At 41.9% G+C, this 23,037-nt stretch overlaps 2 protein-coding genes across 9 annotated transcripts in view; both read right to left on the reverse strand.

Annotated features, from left to right (window-relative positions):
- The window catches only part of LOC143161198 (serine/threonine-protein kinase TNNI3K), a 101,244-nt gene extending 96,233 nt beyond the window's left edge, over window positions 1-5,011 (reverse strand). For 3 of the 4 annotated variants that reach the window (XM_076339915.1, XM_076339917.1, XM_076339918.1), the window contains exons 1-2: window positions 4,921-5,011; window positions 4,201-4,309 (exon numbers count right to left, since the gene is read on the reverse strand). In XM_076339915.1, the coding sequence (XP_076196030.1) occupies window positions 4,201-4,309; window positions 4,921-4,960 (149 nt within the window). In that variant the 5' untranslated portion in view covers window positions 4,961-5,011. The remainder of the gene's footprint in view (window positions 1-4,200; window positions 4,310-4,920) is intronic. The other variant, XM_076339919.1, reaches the window with a different exon arrangement.
- Window positions 5,012-17,705: 12,694 nt separating this feature from the next.
- On the reverse strand, window positions 17,706-22,811 carry LOC143161199 (fucose-1-phosphate guanylyltransferase-like). Of its 5 annotated transcripts, XM_076339920.1 has the most exons (4): window positions 22,681-22,811; window positions 22,262-22,429; window positions 20,509-20,601; window positions 17,706-19,647 (listed from the first exon to the last, which is right to left on the reverse strand). In XM_076339920.1, exons 1-4 carry the CDS (start codon window positions 22,757-22,759, stop codon window positions 18,197-18,199), a joined length of 1,791 nt encoding a protein of 596 aa, XP_076196035.1. In that variant the 5' UTR covers window positions 22,760-22,811; the 3' UTR covers window positions 17,706-18,196. The 5 variants fall into 5 exon arrangements, with proteins under 5 accessions (XP_076196035.1, XP_076196037.1, XP_076196036.1 ...); XM_076339922.1 differs by lacking the exon at window positions 22,262-22,429; XM_076339921.1 differs by lacking the exon at window positions 20,509-20,601.
- Window positions 22,812-23,037: the final 226 nt, after the last annotated feature.

The raw sequence follows: 23,037 nt of genomic DNA on the forward strand, positions 1-23,037 counted from the left end.
GATAGTAACCTAAAGATGCTTCTAGTTTTACAAAGAAACATGAATGGTATCTGTGTATAAGATTGTGGGCATTGCGACTGGACATCTTTATTTCACATAGTTAATAGCCCATTATATTATGAGAGAGCAGTAACCTCTCCATAACTAAAGCTATACCCACTTCTGGTCATAAGTCCTATCTAAATATGCATTATAGCTTTACTTGAAAAACTCCTGAATGTCTGAAGTGTCACATTTATTTTTTAAACAGTGAAGAGAGCTTCTGAAAAGTGTGAAGGAAAATGATCGCTATTTTTACTTACAGATTGTTAAATGATTACCATACTTGAACATTTTAGCTTTTGTTGTCGAGTCTCATGGGTTTCCTTTAGCACAGATTGACTTGTTACTGCTCCGTCAAACATTCTAAGTAATTACATTTGTTGAAAATTAAATACACATAGCAATTAATATTTTTGTGGAGAATGCTGATTTCAGCCTGTCAATAGAAGTTTAGGTTTTTTTCCATGCAGTATAACAATGATCATGGTTTAGCAGAACACTTAGATGTGTGTATCTCTAAATCCATCCTGAGTGAGTAGCACTGTTAAACATATTTAACCCGGTTACAATTAAAAAGAAGGTTTTAATATTTCTTTCTCTTTTTAAAATATAAACCTATGCGAAGTTCCCCTTAGCAAGATGGCCCCTGTTAAGCAGGGTGACACTTAGGCCTTTTCTTTCAATAAATATTTCAATAATTTATTCTTTAAATAGAATTCTCTTAGTTAAGTCTATCCTAAAAGAAATTCTGCTTGTTCAATGTGTGTTATCATTCTAAACCAGGAATAAAACCTGTGTTTTCATACTCTTTTTCACGAAGTGTGACAAAACTAATTTGGAAATGTTAAACCGCTGCATTTTTCTGCGTTTTATTTTGAAAGAAACCATTTTAACTTCCAGAATTTGAAAGTTACTTTTCCAGTTTAGTGGAGTGGTTTGAGAGCTATCAGATTGCAAAGTGACCCATTAAACCCACAGAAATTGTACTTTGGGCTCTGAGTATGTTCTTTAGAGGGTGGGCTTCAGGATGGGATCTCCTGCATGCTGAGGCATCCAGTGCCATGACCACTGCAATCACTTAGGGACTGGGCAGAATGAGGAGCACCCATACTGCCGTACAGGAGGAGTGCGTCTCCAAGAACGTCCGTCCACAGAAGAAAATGGTGGTGTGAATTACACATGTACAAAGTCTCGTGCTGGTAAGTAAATAATTTAGCAATTCTAACTCAAATTAAATAAATTGTAATTAAATATTAAATACACAAAAATTAAATATTTTCCTTGTGAGAAATTTTGACAATTTTTTTCTCATAAAAGCTAGCTTTTTGGAAAATACTTTTCTATCTGAAAGACCACTCTGACGGAAACTCCTGAATGCCTGCTGTCATTATTGAGTTTTATAATGTTCAGGAACAGTGCATGGTTTGAAAAGGACATGGGCCTGATAAAAATAGAGCATAGTATTTATTTATAAATGCAAGAATTGGACTTATTTTGCCAAAACTGTGTGCCTCAGCGAGATTAATTCTTACATCAGTCTAGATTTTCATAGGCATTCCTTATAAGATGGGTATCACGTGTTAAGGAATCTCATTTTTTTATGTCCTAAATGTAAACTGCTTCTGTATGGAACATTTTTTTCACACATTATAGTCACATTTACCTTTGTTCGGTGACAGCCCTTCATCTACCACTTCCACTTTACTAATGTGGAAAATGTTTTGCTCAGTAAAAATAAAATCTCATTCTTCAAATATGTTTTATCTTCATGCAATTCTTCTCTGACATACTGTGATTAATGATAGTGATATAAGGCTCATCTATTCTTCAGGTTTTCCTTCAGGGGCAACCGAGGGAAAAATAAATTTCAGGTTGTGGGAAACAAGTCCTTTTAGTTAACTTGTCTTTGCTGTAACATGTTGGGTCTGCATGGCTGTACACACCGTAGGTATTGATGCACTACAGTGACTGCATGGTGGAATGCGTTGCTTTGTTTGAAGGATGAATTCTGCAAGTCTCAAAATCACAGAATGTTATTGTGCTGTAAAGTCATGTCTCCTGCTTCAATTTTCGTCTTTATTCAATTAAAAATTCATATTCCTAGCACTTATTGTGTGGTTAAGAATCCAGGTTTTACCATTTTAGCGATACACTTAAATTTTCCTCTTCTTCCAATTTGAAAAATAATAATAAAAAGTTTCAGGTTTTTTTCTTAATGATATTCCATTTTAATACGATTTGAGTTCTTATAAACTGGTGAAATTTTAATGTTTTTGTGGGAAAATATTGCAAGGAGTTTTATATATTAAAAGCTGCAATTAAAAGGCCTATATTGAAAATTAAAACTAGCTCAAATGACTACACTCAGGGCCCAGTTTTATCTAGGTGTCCTCCTAATTCCTTTCTGAAGACATAATTACATATTTTGGGGAAATGAAATTCTGACTTTTTATTTTTACGGTGGTCTTTTTAGGAAACCATTGCAATAATAGCTCTGAGATACAGGAATAGAATAGGGAAAACTTTTATCCAAGAAGTGACAGGTGTCATGCTACTTATAAACTTACTTTTCACTATTGCAACTATTGGTTTTTTTCTATGGCACTGGACAATTTATCCCTTGATCTGTGCATGGGTTCCCAGAGTGTAAAATGGGGATGCTGACAGTTTTTCCTCTGCCAGGCGCTGTCACTTTTGTCCTATCGATATGACAAATCTTTCAGAGCAGGGACTTTAACAGCTACTTATTTCATTTCCATCAGGCAAATTACCTTCTTTGCCTTAGCTTCCAACAAGCACCCAGTTTCTCAGCCCTAATGTTTTTTAATAAATAGTTTTGTTTTAATAATGGGAGAAAACCCTATTAATTCCTCTGCTACTTCAGAGATGAGAAGTCTTCTGAAAATAGCCACTGCTACTGTAGAAAAGTTTTTCATCTAGTCAAGACTGATCTTTTACACAGGACAGATCTGGATTTTAGATACTCACAAAATCTGACTGATTTCATTACTCATGGGTGAAGGCAGCTTTTGGAACGGAAATCACTGGCTGATTCCTCAAGCCTGACTGAAAAAAAAGCCTTTCCAATGCAATGTAACCAGTATCATTAATTCCCACTCCTTCCGTGGAAAAAAGCAGTGCTCTTTATCTAAGAAGAGGAGTCTGGCTGACATCTTAACGAGAATTACATGGGGCAGTAAGATAGACTGATAAGCTGAACTGCCAAAGGTCTGCTAACCTTAAAGTTGTTTCTTTTCTCTTATATGCCTAATGCAGGAATTAAGCACTTTCACCATATACTCAGTTGTCTTGCTTAACTAAAATAGAGAGTACTCTGGCTCCAATTTGTTAAGATAATTGGTTTTACTACTAAAGAGGCTTAAAATGAGGCAAGTATCGAAGTACCATACTGGATCATGGCCAAAAGGGTCAGCATACTGCAGTGAAAGCCCAGTGTCGTCTTTCACTTAACAGGCTCAAACAGTGGTAATTATACTAGCTGAAAGTAAGCATGATGAATAATTTATATGACCAGTTTAGCTTTTTTGAGCTTGTGATTTATTTCTGACTAGAAACCCCTATTTTTTCAAGTGGTTTTGATGTCTGGAATTATTTACCTGATCATTTACTTAACTTATTCACAGTCAGTGAGCTGGGTGTTTTCTCTATTTAAGCTTTTCAGATAATGAACATGTAAGCATGTTACTTGGTCGAGTGAACTTGGTTGTTAGCATGTGCTGTCCTGAGAAAGTGATTACAATCATGAATTTGAAATCAACTTTCAGAAGATAATCTGCTTTTGTGCTTGTTCAAAATTTGTTACTTCAGCAATATTCCTGTCTGAAGAAACACATTAGCAAAACTGAAAAGTACACAACAAAATTAGACATCCCATTAAAGCTAATTCATTTACAAAAGTATATAGGTGTTTGTTATGAAATATTGGCATCAGTAATTAACAGCCCCTAATTTTGGTACTATGCTGTGGGACTCTGGCCCAGAACTGTAACGACATATTCCCAAAAATAGACATTAAAGAACATGCATTCCATATGTGAGAAACTCCTTCCATAAGAAAACACCTGAAACTGAAAATACTGTTTGACAGCAAATACTCATTTGAAAGAAATTCATAAGCAGGTTTCCAGAACATTTTACCTAAAAACATGCTTCAGTTCTGCCAGCTCCTTTTCTTTGATTTGCAGGTCATCTTCTAATCGTTCTATGATTATAGCATACGATTCACTAACTTTCTTCTTCCATTCATCTAACAACAAAAAAACCCTGATTCATAAAACACTTCAAAACGTATAAAACCCAGGAACTCAAATCATAATGTCCCAGTAACCAAAGCACTTGATTTTTAAACATCCAATCGTACAGTTTCATATATTTTTCTATTAAAGTATGAAAGTTTAAAATATTACAGCTATTAAACCATTCTTGCTGCAACCAATATAGACACATATATACTGATTTCATAGACAACTAATACATATGAATCCTTATCAGAAATATTTTTAACTGAACAAGAGAAAACTTAAACCTTAGGTTGCGTTTGTTAGTTCTTATTTCCTAAATCTTAGCATAGACACACAGCATAAAAAGGTTGGAAGTTTAAAGGTTTTTCTAATGAAGTATGAGTTAAATCACCACAATAATCTAAGTTAATATGATCTTATACGATTGCACAGAGAAATTTAGTTTACTAGCTTTTTGTCTTCTTTTACAGACTATATATGCCATTTGGGTTAAGCCGTACAATACCTTAACCTTGAACTCAAAAGTAAACTAGCAATGAGTTATTTCCTGAAATATCATTTGCTTCTTGCAGATGGATGTATGGTATATTGCATTTAAAAAAGCAACATTAATTACCAGTGCAAGTTTGGGTTGGTCTAGATTTATAATTTCCCATTTGTCCAATATATCTTCTTTGTTTCAGCAAAGTTCCTGCAGTAAAATGATTCCTTGTTCAAGAGCAGTGACAGTCCTACTGAAAAATGCTTTTGATAGTCTCTGGCTAAAAATAAACCCTGTGCCAAATGGAATGTCATGCAACAATGATACGGAGCAAAACAGTCTGTGCTGTCAACTGTAAAAAAATAATAAAGGTACCTAATGAGCTTGCTTAAAAATCTACTGTCTATTTCAACAGAAACATTTGCTTTCATCTGTTGAATACCTAAAACTGGTGGGAAGTGGGTAATTTGGCAGCTTGCTACCAATTTTGTAAAGAAAAAGGAATTTAAGAAGCTGAATCCCAAGCATACTTTCAGGATCCCCAGGGAGTGCTGGGGGTCCCCAGTTTGGAGAGGCCAGAGATGATCTCAGCTCATAACATTAAAATGCATCCTAATATACGGGATGGCTTTGGAGCATCTGCGTATTTTAGTTATGAAGTGAAAATTGTGTTGTATCAGAGAGTACTGACTTTTTGCGGTTTGGTAATATTTGTACATGTTATTATGCCAAGGAAGCCTCACCGAATTAGACTAGGAAATGAGCTGGCTGTCAGGAGTTCAGTATGTTTACTTTGTGTTCTTCCGTGGGTACATACAGAACCACCACAGGATTCACCCTCCTCGCACCAACAGGCAGCAGCAGCAGCTCGGCTGGCTAAACCGGCGATCAGACTGCTCGTGAAGGACGTGACCTGGAGGAAGCCGGGCTGGTCACCGCTTACAGACTTACAAAGAAGGGAGGAGACTCTTGAGGTCGTTTTGCTGCTGCTCCTGCTCTAGGTAGAATTTCTCCAGAAATGAACGAGGACACAATCAAGCTGCTTTGTTTGTATTCTAAGCAGACCATGTACAAGACAGCTGAGGACCAGGATCTACATAGACATGTAACTAAGTCCTGTGCTCAACCTAATTTGTCCTGTTTGTTAGTATTTTATCTTGGACCCAGTGTCACAGTAATGTAGTAAAACCCCCATGATTTGGCTAGCTGGAAGGGTGAACTGAGCAAACTGGGCCCTGTGTGTGCATATACATGCAAACAAACCATGACAAAATTAATCTAGACTGTGTGCACAGATGCATTCCTGGAAGAGTCTGGGCTTAAGAACTGTGAAAGATTGGTTAATAGCAAAATAACATTGCTTTTCACTCACACAGACTGAACCTCCTCAATAATCCGGTTAGCACGGATCTGCTCATCTATTGTCTACCCTTTTCATACCCATTTCCCTGTGTTTTCTATCAAATGGGACTACTTTACACGTATTGTCCCAGCCAATTATGGGATTCATGCTGGTTTGTGTATGTGTCTCTTTTCCTCCTTTTATTGTTTTTTTTAATTTATTTGGTATACATATATGTGTATAAATATATACACATATATATTTCTAATATATATTTATATATTTATCGTGTGTTGATTGACCTTGGCAGCTGTTCTGTGTATAAGTTCTTAGTTTTCTCAGTTAAGGATTTCAGGCAAGAAGATATGTAAATATAATACACATATATAAAATCTTCATCATGCTGCATCCCATTGTAAACAAACTTGCACTCCTATGATAGCTCCTGACACAGCACGAGCTCATTCATTTATTTGCACTGATTTACACATAAAACCAAGGATGTATTTCAGAAGACTTTGAACTGCTTTGATAATATGCCCTGTGATATTCAACCAAGTATTTGCAAAAAGGCACCAGCCTCGTAACTGATCTTCCACAGCTAGTTGCCAAGCAACTGGAAGAGCTGGAAAAGCAGCACCAAGATGGGTACCTCTTCTCCCACTGCTTTTATTAGCTTAGTGCTGTTTGTTTTTCTTCGAATGTCTAAAATGCAGCCGTGGCTGTGCAGCCAAAGACAAGTGTTTTGTCCATCTCTCCCACCCGCTAGAGAGTACTGGGGTGAAAAGGCCTGCCCGGGACACATTCACTTCAGCACACAGCCCCCTCAGCAGCCTGAGCTACGTCAGGAACTCAGCCGTGCACACATTTTGTCTTGTCATAGCAGGGGAACTTTCTGAACATTTTCTGATCTATTCATGCAGCAGAGGTAAAAATCATACTAGGATTTTTACCTTTGATTGTCAAATAAGCTAGATTAGCCTTTTTGTTTATAGCCCGTACTTTTAGGAGCTGCTCTGAAAGAAGGGCCTGCAGCTGGGCCAGCCAGAGGTTCCTGCCTCTGACACAGGGTGTCTCAGCAGCTGTCATGGCCGCCATGGCAGCACACCACTTGTGCAAGTATTTGCGCTCCTGCAGCATGTACTCAGCCTCTGCTGCAGGTGTTGCTGAACTCAGTTCTATCAGTTCTCAGGCACCTGAGACTCAGCCTTCTCCTTTGCACCAAGCGTGTGCATGCAGTACTGCATTATGCACTCTGCTCCACGACTCCTGTGCCAGCTGCATGGCGGCGGAGCGGGAAGGAAGCTGCACCAGCACCCGTCACCTGGAACAGCTCTGCCTTCAGGAGTGCTGCGCCTCCCCCTTGCACCCCCAGCCTCCAGCCACCTCCCCTCACCGCGTGGCAGCCCTCAGCGCTGCCTCGCACGCCAGGGACACAGAAAATACTGGGAGCGCTCCATGGTGCCATTGCCTGCCCTCAGCAAACCTTGTCTGCAGCAGCTGCTGTGAATGCAGCTCAGGTTTGTTCACAGGAGCTGCTAGCACCTGCCAGCTGCAGCAGAGACCAGCTGGCGGGCAGCCGCCTCCTGGGACAGTACGTCTTGTGTGGATCATTCGTATGGCATCTCCAAAGGCAGGAGATACATGCTTGATTTTTCACTTTTCCACTACCGTGTCACATGATACACCTACAGAGGGTGGAAGCAAAGACAGGTAGCCTGGGAGGAATACAGAGAAATTGTCCGAGCAGCCAGGGATCAGGTTAGGAAAGCTAAAGCCCTGATAGAATTAAATCTGGCCAGGGATGTCAAGGGCAACAAGAAAAGCTTCTATAGGTACATCGGGGATAAAAGGAAGACGAGGGAAAATGTGGGCCCTCTCTGGAAGGAAACAGGAGACCTGGTTACCCGGTATATGGAGAAGGCTGAGGTACTCAATGACTTTTTTGCCTTGGTCTTGACCAGCAAGTGCTCTAGCCACACTGCCCAAGTCACAGGAGGCAAAGGCAGGGACTGGGAGAATGAAGAACTGCCCACTGTAGAAGACGATCAGGTTTGAGACCATCTAAGGAACCTGAAGGTACACAAGTCCATGGGACCTGATGAGATCTATCCGTGGGTCCTGAGGGAACTGGTGGATGAAGTTGCCAAGCCACTATCCATCATATTTGAGAAATCGTGGCAGTCCACTGAAGTTCCCACTGACTGGAAAAGGGGAAACATAACCCCCATTTTTAAAAAGGGAAAAAAGGAAGACCTGGGAAACTACAGGCCAATCAGTCTCACCTCTGTGCCTGGCAAGATCATGGAGCAGATCCTCCTAGAAACTATGCTAAGGCACATGGAAAATAAGGAGGTGACTGGTGACAGCCAACATGGCTTCACTAAGGGCAAATCGTGCCTGACAAATTTGGTGACCTTCTATGGTGGGGTCACAGTGTTGGTGGATAAGGGAAGAGCAACTGACGTCATCTACCTGGATTTGTGCAAAGCATTTGACACTGTCCCGCACAACATCCTTGTCTCTAAATTGGAGAGACATGGATTTGACAGATGGACCACTCGGTGGGTAAGGAATTGTCTGGATGGTCGCACTCGAAGAGTTGCAGTCAACAGCTCGATGTCGAAGTGGAGACCAGTGATGAGTGGTGTTCCTCAGGGGTCAGTATTAGGACCGGCGCTGTGTAACATCTTTGTCGGCGACATGGACAGTGGGATTGAGTGCACCCTCGGCAAGTTTGCCGACAACACCAAGCTGTGTGGTGCAGTCAACATGCTGGAGGGAAGGGATGCCATTCAGAGGGACCTTGACAGGCTTGAGAGGTGGGCCCGTGCGAACCTCACGAGGTTCAACAAGGCCAAGTGCAAGGTCCTGCACATGGGTCAGGGCAATCCCAAGCACAAATACAGGCTGGGCGGAGAATGGATTGAGAACAGCCCTGAGGAGAAGGACTTGGGGGCATTGGTTGATGAAAAGCTCAACATGAGCCAGCAATGTGCGCTTGCAGCCCAGAAAGCCAACCGTATCCTGGGCTGCATCAAAAGAAGTGTGACCAGTAGGTCGAGGGAGGTGATTCTGCCCCTCTACTCTGCTCTCATGAGACCCCACCTGGAGTGCTGCATTCAGCTCTGGGGCCCCGAACATAAGAAGGACATGGACCTGTTGGAGCGAGTCCAGAGGAGGGCCATGAAGATGATCAGAGGGCTGGAGCACATCTCCTGTGAAGACAGGCTGAGAGGGCTGGGGTTGTTCAGCCTGCAGAAGAGAAGGCTCTGGGGAGACCTTACAGCAGCCTTCCAGTAGCTGAAGGGGCCTACTTCAGAAAGCTGGAGAGGGACTTTTTACAAGGGCATGTAGTGACAGGACAAAGGGTAATGGCTTTAAACTGAAAGAGGGTGGATTTAGATTAGATATAAGGAAGAAATTCTTCACTATGAGGATGGTGAGGCACTGGAATAGGTTGCCCAGAGAAGTTGTGGATGCCCCATCCCTGGAAGTTCAAGGCCAGGTTGGATGGGGCTTTGAGCAACCTGGTCTAGTGGAAGGTGTCCCTGCCCATGGCAGGGGGGTTGGAACTAGATGATCTTTAAGGTCCCTTCCAACCCAAACCACTCTATAATTCTATTATTCCATGGTCTGGGTAAAAGCACTTCAGTTTTCACTGGAGTGATAATAAAAACAGTAAATAATAATGTCCTTTTTTGTAAAAGTCTTGAGATGTACAAAAGAAACCCTTACGGTCAAGGCTGTAAAAATGTAACCTTCTCCCCTCCAAGTCCCTGAACATGCCAGGATGGACCTTGTGGCTTGATTTCTGCATGCTTCTCAGCCCTCACCAGGCTTATCCCCATGGAGCAGCTAAGGCTGATACCAACGCTACCCGCCCAGCCTGGGCTAGCTGAAGGGAGAGGCAGGGTACTGCGGAGGAGCTGACGGTACCCTGACTGTGGTGGGGGACTCGCCATGGCAGTGACTCAGCTGCTCCATGCATATTAGGGCTTCAGAAGGGCTTGGCTTCAGCCTGCTGTCACTTTGGGGCTTGGATGCACGGTACAATCCAAACTGGAAGTTTGTCAGTTTAGGTAAAAATCACAGGATGTCCTGAAACAGGCCTGTGATAGCTCCTTGGCTCAGGAGCCCCCCTTTTCTGGCTGGCTTTGGTGCCGCAGCTCCCACTGTCTCTGGGAGAAATCCCAAGTGTGGCTGTGCCAGCCCCACGTGCCATGGGCAGCGCCAGCTCCACGTGCCATGGGCAGCGCCTCTGTCCCACTCCCTCAGCTGATGTGGCGCTGCCTGCAGGGAGGAAAGGAGGGAAAAGGCTTTCAACCGCAGCTAAAGGAGAGGCAAGGTGATGCGAGGCAAAGGAAGGAGCCTAAAGGTGATGTGAAGAGTGGCGAGGTGAGGCGTGCTGAGACGAGGCACAAAAGCACTGAGGCCAGGTGCTGTAAGCTGAGGAGAGGCACCGTGAGCGGAGGCGAGGCGGGGCAGAGCAGCGAGGTGAGATACATGGTGGGATGATATGAGGCAAGCCACAGAGCAGTGAGGCGAGGAGTGGTGAGACAAGGTGAGGTGAGGAGAGGCCTTGTGAGACACAGTGAGGCGAGAAGAGATGCGCTGAGATGGTGTGAGGCAAGGTGCAGTGCAATGAGGCACAGCGACAGGAGGAGAGGTGCCGAGTGGTGAGGCGGGGCGCAGTGACAGGAGGAGAGGTGTGGCACTGTGAGGTGAGGCCCTGTGATGGAAGGAGAGGTGAGGCTCCCATACTGTGACTGTAGCCAGAGGTGGGATCCAGCAGCTCTAAGGGCAGTTACAAGCTTAGTGGAAAATCGCTTGAAGAAGTGGGACACTCCAGCAGAGGTGAGCTGAGGGGTGATGACTCACAGCGGGGAGTGAAATGCCAGGAAAAAAATCTGGAATTGACAAAATAAGTTTTGGCACTCCTTGTGGCCTGAAGAACAAGACTTTTCTTCCATCCAGACCAAGCAAACTATGACAGAAACAGAACCAGGACAGACTCCAAAGCCGAAGAAATGTTCTGTTCACTTCTGCACAGAAAATGCATTTTAATACAACAGCTTTATGAAGTAAGAGCATTACATTTCCGTGACAAGATAGAGATAAAAGTACTTGCTTTAAAAGAAGTAAATGCCTTGCATACTATTTATATTCTAGTACCATCTACTTTATGGAAATACATCGAAAAAGAAGTCATCAGTTTCTATACCATGTTTTTATTCACTCTTTGCAAACATTTGTGTGGGTGAAGATTCATTCATATGGACACTCAGGGAAGACCACTGGAAACTACAGCACAGGACGGTAATCCAGTCAGGCAGTGAAGTCAATGCAACAGCTTTGTTCACCATGAAAGCAACTTTCAGGTGAATTCTTGAGGCATTCACATCATAGACTATGTGGAGCAGTTGCAGAATAATTGAAACTAGGGGGAAAAAAAAAGACAAAAACTAATAATAATCGCAGAGCCTGTTTGCAGACCGTTTGCAAACAGAGAAGAAACTGACTACTGTGTTAGGCCAGTTCTAATTATCAACTATACAAGTAGCACTAAACTGTCAAGAGCAATGTTTTTCAGTGAGTAAAGTCTTCACATGTGATGTTTACAGAATACTGAGCTGTACAAATTTCTTTGATTAATTTTTTTATTGCAGTTTTATGTTTGGAATGTGCAGCTGTCATGTCCAATCTTACAAGAGAAACGTGAAAAATTCTTTTCCCATTTCTGGTTTTAAATGTCCTTCACCATGAGCCTTTACAGGATTAAGCCTTTTGAAATGATCTTTATTTCAAATTAATTAGAACATATCCATATCTATCATTTACTTCGAGAGGCTGTAAGTTGCTCCTATACATTTCAATGTCATTCTGGTGACATTCAGATGTGTCACAGAAAATGAAAAGGATGGTAAAAGAAAAAGCATTTTTATGAAAATAAAGTACAAGGAACTCTGTAGCCCATATAATGAAACAGGTGTTTACAATGGCTTCTCTGTGGCAGTGGATTAAAAGAAGTGTACAGAAGAATAGTACTGCTATTTTTGTTCTCACAATACTACAGTGGCATTTGCACAGGGATTAATCTTCCACATGGGCAGAGAGGAGAAAATGAAGCTGTTGCATCAGAGATTTAGGAACGAGAAGAGGCTGGAACCGCTGAGCTCCAGTACAGACAAACTCCCTGTCCAAGTCAAGAACATTTCTACACAGATCCAAATGATTGTTGGAGCTTACTTTCTTTTGTCAGTTCCCCAAATCCTTCTGGCACAGGTATCTTTCAGCTGCTCATTTTTATTTCAGCTGCCTTCCCTTGTGTTCTTTTTTAAGTGCCCAATTTCTCAGATTTCAATTTCCTGCCTAAAAGGTTACTGAAATAATCTTCCTCTCTCAAATTTCATAGTGTAATATATACAGTATGGCTAAATCTCTGTTCATTATAGCATGCTTTCAAAGCATTCAGGGAAATCATTAAGATGATGTTCATTACGAGCCCTATTATTGCACTGCAGAGCAAAACTAATTAAATGAAGAAAGCTGACATGAATAAAATCATTAAACACTCATCTTGGTTTTATTTGAGACTGTACCAGCCTGAGTTGCATTTCAGGATAGATGGAGCCAGGCAATGATCTAGAGGCCCGTACAAAAACTGCATCCATCTAGGAAACTCAATAAGCCTTAATCAAAATCAAACTCCAAATTTCAGTAGATGCCTCCTGTTCTTAGAAGGTCCTGCCTTCAGCATTGCATCCTTTATTACTCAGACTGGAGGAAAATCATGGGCCAGGATGCCATGATGGTCTTGTTTTCAGAGTCTGATACTAGAAACCAGCAACCCCATAATTGCTATTATCTTGCTGTTAAATTTTACTGTGGGGCCTTGCACAGGTCTCTCAATTTCCTTGGGACAAGTTTATCCCAGGTGATTGCGTAAGAAAATTGTTGTCATCTACCTTAACCGCAGATTGTGAAAAAGAAAGATTAGCTAAAGTTTGTAAAATGCAATACGAATAAAATACTTACACATATTGTGCACATCAAACAGATTATTATAGTCAGGAAGTGTCCAGCCTGAAGTCCTTTTGATTTTAATAAGATTTGATCACACTACAAGATAGCCCTTGTTGTAAGGACTGGAACTTGTTATAGCTAAAAAATGCACACTTCATAAATAGCTGCAAGACATACACCAAAGAGTTATCTCATGCCTAAAGACATTATTTTTCAAATGTGTCATTAGGGATACATACAAATACTCAGTTATCGGTCATCTCCTCTCTCTCTCTCTCCTTCTTTTGACAGAAATATCATGTTAACTCAAAAATGACATTACATCCGCTAGAGACTGTTTTCCTTGCAACTATTTCTGTGCTCTGCAGCTCCAGGGCTTTCTTTGCCTACTGATCCCCTGCTCACCCAATGCCCACACCCCACAGAACTCAAGAAGCTGCACAGCAAGGCGCAGTAGATTAGCGAAGGTTTGGCAGGTGTATGCAGGGCTGTAACACTCGCTGTCAGGATACTCAATGAGAGATCTGCAGCTCTTGTTCTCCTTCACTTCAGAGATTCTTATCCCTGGTGGACTCCAGAAACCTTTGGTCCACCAACGTGCTTGCCAGGGGCAAAATCCTGGCCCCTGCTTAAATCAAAAGCAAAACTCCTAGTGACTTCAATCAAATAGGGTATGCATTTCAGGTTTTCAGATTTTATTCTGAAGCTGATACAGGAAAATCAACAAAACTAGCTACTTTCTGTAGCTTGGCAGGGTAAAGCCACGTTTCAGCATTTAAAACTCACAAAAAAACCTGCAGAACAATATGCCTCATGTCTACCAAATCCTTTCAACAATTCATCAAAGTGCAATGGATGCATATTTTAATTTTTAAATTCCACCAGCCCTTGACAGATTGATGCCTGGATTGCCAATACCATTATCAGCCTTCATGCACTAACATTCTCTATGGCATGGTCCATTTTCTCTTAACATTTCCATAAACTTTCTAATCTCATACTTCACAATGACAATTTTATTGATAGTAAGAAAGACCACAAAGGATTATGGATGCATTAGAAATTTAATGGGCAAACATGCGCTTCCTGTGGCTCAGTAGAAGTTAGTGGAAGCTTTTATATAGAAGTGTTTATTCCTAAGTGTGGAGTCCAAGAATGAATTTTCAGAATGTGTGAACATGCACACACATAACCCTATATGATATAAGAACATATAGGAAAATAATTAATAGAGCTCTGTATTAAATGATAATTTTTAGTGTTTTTAATAAAATATAATTTTTAATGTTTTAAATAAAATATTACATTAAACTTGATTGTAGTTTAAAAATGAAAAATATTACAAATCCGGGTATTTCAATACCTGTGGAATAAATTCATTAAGCCTGCTGACGTTACCTATGGCTAATATTGACCAAAATGCGCTTTCTAAAATTTGAGACAAAAATATTTAGTGTAAAAGGAAAGCATGGGGTGGCATAAAGACTTAAAGCAGTCTAATGTGTCTTACCTAGTAAATCAAATCTACGCTTATTCCACTACAACAGATTTTTTTTTTGTTAAGTTCTTTACCTCAAAATCTAAATGTTTTATTTCCTAACAGGGCAATTCATTGACATGCTGCTAAGAACTGTGAAATGAGACTGGACATTACATGCTTCACAGGTTTGCAAAAAAAGGTATCTTAGGCCTTTATTCAAAGGTTAAGAAAATATTTCTAGCTCCTAACTGAAGTGTTTAGCCACAAGCTATTCAACTCAGTCACATATTTTAAGAGCTATAAATGAAGCAGCATCTGACCGCACATTTGGTGTGTTTAAACACGGACACCATTTGTTTTAATAGCTTCATGGGGCTGCGCTCTACAAACTGCACAGCAGGAGATAAGATCATGAACCAAAAAAATTTCATGTTTTGAGGTATGCCGACATCCAGCTCTTTTGTACACTGCCTGTAGTACAGCCACGCTCTCTGGGGCCATGGCCAAAGAATACTTTCAGCAAATCTTTACAGAAGTTTTCCTCATTTAGATCCTTGACAGCAGGACTAAGCACAGTGAAAGTGTTATTGCCCTCTGAGAAAGACACAACTGAGCTTTCCAGCAGTTATCTGTGAATTGCGTAATCTGGGGTTTTTATGAGCGTTCACTGTTTGCAAGTGTCGGGCTTCTTTGTGGACCCTAACGAGCACCCGCCAGGCTCACACCACTTACCACAAGAGTGTGAGCCTGGGTTTACGGTCAGACCTGCAGGCTGTTGAGGTTAAGGGATTACCAGTAGAGATTACCGCCCTGTCAAATCGACACGTTCACTCTCCAACACAGAATGTCAGAATGACAGAATTTTTGTGTTAACACCTACTGTTTCATAGTAACTTGGATCATTCTGACGCAGAGGCTAGGTTAAGGAATGACAGTAATGAACAGCACATCCCAGAGGATACTACTTTCTGCAGGGGTGTGAGTAGTTATTTCTTACCCATCCTGGTTGCAGCTGGGCCAGCACATCCGAGCAGTCCAGGGCAGGACAGCAGCATGCCAGGAAAAAAAATCTGAGAGAGAAATACTCTAAGAAGTACCTCTTACCCCTCCTCGTGCACTTGGTGGACTGACAGAGCCTGAGGCAGCCTGTTGACCCTGATGCCAAGCATGGTAGTCTAACACTACGACCAGGATTCCACTCCTGGTTTGTTTTTTTTTTCTTGGAAGAACACTGCTTCCAAGACCATAGCAGCTGCGATTTGATCAAGTCTACCCCAACACTTTCCAAAAGCCATTTAGTCAGTATGCTTTTCCTCCTTCTTTTTTTCTGTTCCTTACGTGTCAGAAGCAAATCCATTTTCTATTTATATCCAGATTGCTTTCAGTAATGAAATCAATACATGGTACTTAGGGAATTTAGAATAAATGCAATTGTAACAGTTAAAGTGAATAATCACGTTAAAAGAACGCAGCTTCATTTTACTGTTACTAAACATGCAGAAAGCTTGTCTAGCAGTAAAGCAATCATCAGGGAAGTGTTTTCAGAACAAAGTTTGATCTCCAACTGAAGATCCAAAGTCCGTATCAAACATTTGCTTTTCCCAAAACATTTTGTATACTCTAACAATAGATGAATAGATTATGCAAATAGGATGATACACAAACCACAATTTCATGCTCCATGTTCTATTTTTACTTTGTGATTTTATGCATTTGTCTTGGACCTTAATGTTCTCAAATCTACTGCTCTTTCCATTGTTAAACTAGTATTTTATACGGACTTTTAAAACCTCTGTTTGCTCAGAAATTCTCCTTATTCCTTTGAAGTCAACCTCAGCAATTCCAAACCTCCATGTCTCGCTCCTTTGTATTTCTTCTTGTTCAGAAGAGATGCTCAGGAAAAATACTATGTCTCTTGAAAGGTTTCTTTATCAATGAGGAAGAAACTTGGTGAAGGTTAAACCAGCTTGGGTAATATTCATGAGATATTACACTACTATCTTGTAGGTGGCATAAGAAAGATGCTATTAGGGAATTCAGTCAGTAGGGAGATAAACTGCTATAATGAAACATTAAACAGAACATGAAAACCCATTGGTAAAGTCAAAAGAAAAAGATGCATTGTGTTTGCAGTCAAATTACATTGATATAATACACAGCACATTCTTAAAAGTAGCATGACATGGAAAAATTAAAAATGCAGTCATTACAGAAGCAAAATTAAAAATAAATTATTTGAGGTATCTGAATATAAACTTAGTGTGAACAAGCTTTTTTCCACCTTGTAGTACTAAAGTATATACCGATTGTTTATGTAATGAGCTGTTGAAAACAGAGGATCACAGAACTGGATAGGCTTGCATGCTCTCCCTGCACAGCATCTTTGTGGTGCCACAGCCTAAGACATAATACTGGGCTAGATGGAACACTGGCATGACCTAGCATGACACTTCCTAGATTTTTAAAAAAGGGGGGCAGGGAAGAGGGAACAGAGAAAAGTACATTTAAAGTTGTACACAAAGAAAAGGCACTTTCCTTTTTGATCAGGCCTGAACAGAAAGTATAAAAAGCAACTTACCTATTTGGAGCTGGACCTTTGGCACCTAAACTAGAAACAAAAGGACATCTTTATTAGTAAAAGGTGGAGAAGGGGAAGAGAGACTAGATATTGTGTGTTTCTCTGAAGATGTGCATCGTGGTACCACTCACAATAGTTAACCTCTCTGTTGTTGTTTACTCCGCTGGTCTGCATGAGCATTAAGCATCACTCCAGGGACTCTGACAGTTCAGTTTAGAGAAATAAGAAATGTAGGTTTTCATGTGGCACATATCAGTCCATCTGTGGATAACAAAAAGTTGGTAGCTGCCCAATCAAACTACCAGCTTCCAAATGACTAACAGTAAAAAAAAAATAAATCAGTATGTCTTGATACCAGGTTTTGACCCCAATATTATTAGTCACAAGGGAAAGAATGATCTCTCATGCAAATCTTTTTCCTCGGATGAAAAACAAGAAAGTATAAAAAATTACAAAATGAAAAAAAAAAAGATTAAATCTTAAGACAAGATGTCCTGTTTTAAAAAGTACTTTTAATAAATTTATCTCTACCTATTTGAAACACTACTGTAAAAAGGCAGCATGAAAAGAGAGAAACGTAAGTTATTGCTATATCATGCCATGTTGCTGGAGCGAACGTTCTACTTTGAAAAACTTTTAAAGCAGTTTTCAGTCAAATTTCTAATTAATTTGTTCTGTATCATATTCTTATTGACAAAAGACTACAAAACATAATAACTTGTGCACCCCAAGAAAATTCACCAATTAGTGTTTTCAGAGATCTGAAATATTTCATTACTTCTTTCATCAAAAGAATAGTTTATCTGCATTTGTTGCATTATTAACGTTATGCTACATCAACGTCATTAATACAATTTCATTATTTCTACTTCAATGGAATCAGAGAAAAGATCTGTGTACTTTTTTTCCTTATGATTTTTACAAGCTGGGAAGTAATCAATCATCCACAAATGAAAACAGGAAATTTGTTCAAGAACCGTTCCTTCTACAAATCAGACTTCTCTTTTTGTCTTTGTAGACAGATTTCATCATAAATTTGCTTCCTAAACTTCAACATGTCTTCTACATCTTTGTAGGTGAGCATTTCTTCAACAGACAAGAGCTTAAAGCCATTCAATTTAAAAGCTGACATGTGCTGCACAGAATTTAACATTTTTAATGACGTTCTAACTGATTCACTTAAAGTAGAACAAACAGGAAAAATCCTAGCAGTCCACAACCCCAAACCTGTGTTCTCACTGGAGAAGAGCTGGTCTGAAATCTTTACACCCCAGAGGTCCAAACATACCAGTAAGCTGACTCCAACAAACTGGAGTGAATGTATATCTGACAACAATTTCACACTCTTTTTCAAGTCATCTTCTACACTAAACACCATACTTACATACTTTACTCGATCGTTAATTTTTATACTTAATGAACTCAGAAAACAGTTTGAAGGTATGTCTACTTTCAAATTTATGTACGATCCGCTAATAATGCTGTTCTTCCCTACTGAGACTTCAGGTCCAATTCTAGAGTATTCAATAACGGATCCAGGTCCTATAAAACATCCAGGCTCAAGTATGCTTTGAATGATACTTGCTGACTGATCCAAGGTCTCAGCTTTGTCAGAAAAGATGCTAAAAGCCACAGACAGTAAGTCAAGCTCAAATTTCAGTTTGCTATCAGATGTAAAATGAAACAAATACTCTTGCATAGTTCCAATGTGATAGAACTTAGAGTTGTTTAAGACTATAACATTAAGCGTAGTTCCTTTCAGAAGAGAGTATAGCTTCTGCCGTACTTCTACTAACTGTGATTCCTCTTTCGTGACGTTACTGGTATTTTTTGTGTAATCTTGAGTGGCTCCAGGTCCCAGGGCCTGAAGGAAGTCACCATATGCATCTATTTCACAGCAAAGCGTGCCCATCTGCTTATAAAATGTCAGTAATTGTTTTGCAATGCTATGATCCATGTAAAAGATACTGTCTGTATACACACACTCTGAGTCCATTTCTGAGTCGCTGTCGTCTCCAGAGGAACTTAGCTGAGAACAATTCCCTCTTACGCATACTGCACCACACTGGCGCATCGTCTCAATATCGGGCTTGTGCAGGAAATGACGGCAAGATGTGTATTCAAGTTCTCCTTTTCCTGAAAAACTGGATGGATCTAAAACAAACACTCCGTGAGTGGTCCCAACTGTCAAATCTGAAGGGTGAGCTAATGCGGTAAATCCAGGTTTATCAAATGTGATGGTTTCTTCAACTCCAGTGCTGTAAAGTTCTATGTCGTCCGAACATGTAATGAGAATTCCTGGTTTCATGTGACTGGGGAAATCAATGTACATGGCAAGCTTCAGTTCCAACATCTGGTAAATGGGATCACCAAAAGGCAAAGCTGTGAAAATCTTTCCCAGTGCACTTGCATTTGGTAAACGTCGACTGTAACCACCTTGAAGAAAAAGACATTTTTAATTATACAGAGACACTGTATATAAGTCAGCAAAAACTAAACCTGTACAGCTATTTTACATATACACAAAGGTATAAACCGTGCCCCCCCTCCCCCGGCTTGGTCATATACTAAGTATTCCTCAAAAAATGACAGATGCAAAAAAATCATCAATCTTTCTTCTTCAAACATTTCTCAAAGCAGATCTGACCTTATGTCCAAAATTTAGCATGCCTTAAACAGCTTATACTAAAATTGTGGTTGGTATCACTACCTTTAGCTTGCTTCAGAGCTGGAGTATGGACCGCTTGTCTATAACTAAAGCGAAGAAAGCAAATGATGCCTGCTTTTCGCTTGAAAAAAAGGAGGACCCCTGCACCCCGACTGGGAATTTTAAGTCAGAGATAAGTCAAACAAGCAGTGGTTTGGTCAGGTGACTTGTTATTACCTGGTTTCTTTCTTCTCTGCAAAACCGGTGCACCTTTTGGAAGTGTTCTGACTAATTGGATAAGGCGGCAAGTATTCAGTCTGCCTGTAGTTATGAGGACCTCTAGGTCCCCTACAGAGAGGGCCATGCTCCTTCAATGGGTATTTCAAGGCAAGAGCTTAATTCAGATACTCTGAATTACACTGCTTTCTCCACTGTTTGACTGAACAACTTAAGTGCCGAGAAGAAATGCTTAAGTGACAGTAATATCTCCTCAGTATCAATCTAAATTCAAATGATCAGATCAGATACATTTGGAATTCCTTTTCTGAGGGAACTGTATTTCAGAACTCTGACTCCGCCATCATATTATTATTAGGGGAAAAAAAAAAAGGGGTACAACTTTAGAGTGTGAAATGTAAAATAGAATGTACCAGAATGAATTAGCAGCACAATAAAAGAAGTCCATTTATCACCATATAGATCTTCCAAGCATCGAAGAACATGAAGGGTTGACCCACCATTTCCTAAAGAAAAATATTTCAGTATCTGCTGAAAAGAGCACCAATAATGTCTGCATTGACATGTGAAGCATACTGGGACCTGGTGCTGTGGCAGGGTGATCAGGAAACATGTTTCAAATGCTGCCTTCTGCTGCAGAAAACGTGTCATTTATTTTTAAAAAAGTCCTTATGACTGCAGAGAGGTTCTTTTAATCAAACCGAGTGTCAATGGATGCACAGATACCTATCTGAAATTTCCTAAACCAGTTCTGACCGAACAGTGTTTCCACTGTATCGTAGTTGATAAAATCACGCAAAGAAGATGATGGACAGTCACTTTGGAAGCCTTGTGCACTCAGAGGGGAGGACATCTTGAGTAGACAGCTCTTGGGAAAATACCATGTTTTCCCTTCCCAGTTATTCTCTGAACAGCCCCAGCATTTGAAGCATTTCACCATTTCATCAGGCCATGACGTAACCATGAAAACTGGCTCCAGTAGGAAACAAGTCACACAAAATTTCACTACTGGCTTGAAGCACATGTTCAAAAGTACTTTTGACATTTACAATATGGAAATGAGGAAAAATGTTTGGGATACGAGGAAACGGTTTGGGATATTTTCATGTGCTCCTACAACTTATAATTGCCAGATTTCTCAAAATTAATCTCTGCCTATTATTCTACACTGCAGACAAGACTACTGAGATTAGTTACTTTCTACATCAAAGCGAACAGGTATTAAGAATTATAGGATGATATTGTGGACAGCCAGACTATTTTCTTCTAGGTTTTTGCTGTGTGTTGGGTAATATATTAAAACATATTCAAAGTATTTAAATTTAAACAATCAGGTTAAGGTAAGAAGTATGAATTTATAAAAAACCATGAGTTAGTGTTGGTCTGTATTCCATACGATACAGCCAGAAGAGCCATATAGCATCACCAGCATGCACTCATTCAAAACCATCACGGTGGAGTCCCAGGTAGTACAAGGCTAAGTGTAAAGGCCAAAATTAACTTACATTAAGTCCGAAAAAGCAGCCAACCCATGATGCTAGCAGTTGCACAACTGAATCCAAACTACACACTATTTAATGGCATTAGAACCAACACTTGTGGTTTAATTAATACTTCAGACTTTAGCAGCATTTTGGAGCCCTTTCATTGCAGGAGACAGCTGGCATAGCACATAAGCACAAAGCCTACTTCCACCTGACCAAAAATGAGTATCATTATATAAGTGTATTACGAGTATAAATGTATTAAATGAACATATAGTATATCAAGCGAGTGTAACTCGTACAGTAACACCACGAGGTGCTGCACCTGCTCCCCGTGGGGTGTGCCAGTACCCCCGCTGCTGCTACGCCAGCACTCGCCGTGCAGGCAGGACACGCTGCGCACACTGCGACCCGCTCCACGTCCGTGTCCAGCACACGTGCCTGTGAGGTGCTGGACTCTCACCGCACGCCGCGACTCTTCCTTCTTTTTAGATCTACATCAAACCCTGCTTGACCTCGAGCAGGAACCGAAGTCAGGGCAGCCCTCGGTCGGCCGGACAGGAGAGGCCTGGCCAGCGTCACGGAGCCCCTTCTGTCCCTCTGAAGCCAAACCAGCTGCCTGCAGAGCTGACGCGGGCTCGTTCCTGCGAGAGCAAGGGGAAAGCCTACAACGGGTGCCCACCGATTTTCGGTCCAGGTGGATCCACAAAAACATGGTACCGCGCCCCCAGCGGCAGTTCCTTTCTGCTCAGCTTCTCAGCCAGCTGCTGTCGGTAGGCGAGCGCCTGCTCCGCGTCGGCGGCCGTCACCGCCACGACGTCCCAGAACTCGCCGGGGCGGGCGGCCTTCCCTGTCGGCAGAGCGGCATCCGCGTCAGGCGCACCGGGGGGGTGAGCGGGCAGGCACAACCGACCCCTCCGGAGCGCCGCGCCAAAGCCCCAGGCGCCCTGGGGTCTGACAAGGCACACCCGACCCACAAGACCCCCGCGGGCCGGCCGCAGGGCGAGCGCTCCACAGCCCCACGGCGAACGCGGCTCGGCTCGGGTGGGCCGGGCCCGCGCCGCCTCCCCACCCGTCCCGTTCCGCGTGGGGCCGCCCCACCTCTGAGCGCCGCGAACCGCGCCAGCCGCCGCCCCATGGCCTCCCTCCGTGCCGCGCTCCGCTCGCCCGCCACCGGCATGGCTGCGCCACCGTTGGGGGGCCGCACCCTAGCGCTGCTGCCACCCCCCTAGCCGCGGCGTGAGGCGGACCCGGAGCGCCCGACCCGGAAGAGCCAGGCTGGGACCCGGGGCGGGGCCCGGCGGGGGCCGCCTTAGGCGGCGCGGGGGGGCCGGTGCCTAGGTCGGCCCCGCGGCGCCGGAGCTGAGCTTAGTCCTCGGGTCGCGTCCGGGCTGGGCTGGATGGAGGAGGGCTTGCCGCCTCCCCCGGTCCGGAGCGGACGGGAGATTCACCTCGGGC

Source organism: Aptenodytes patagonicus, chromosome 5 (assembly GCF_965638725.1).
Source record: "Aptenodytes patagonicus chromosome 5, bAptPat1.pri.cur, whole genome shotgun sequence".
Classification (NCBI taxonomy): Eukaryota; Metazoa; Chordata; class Aves; order Sphenisciformes; family Spheniscidae; genus Aptenodytes; species Aptenodytes patagonicus.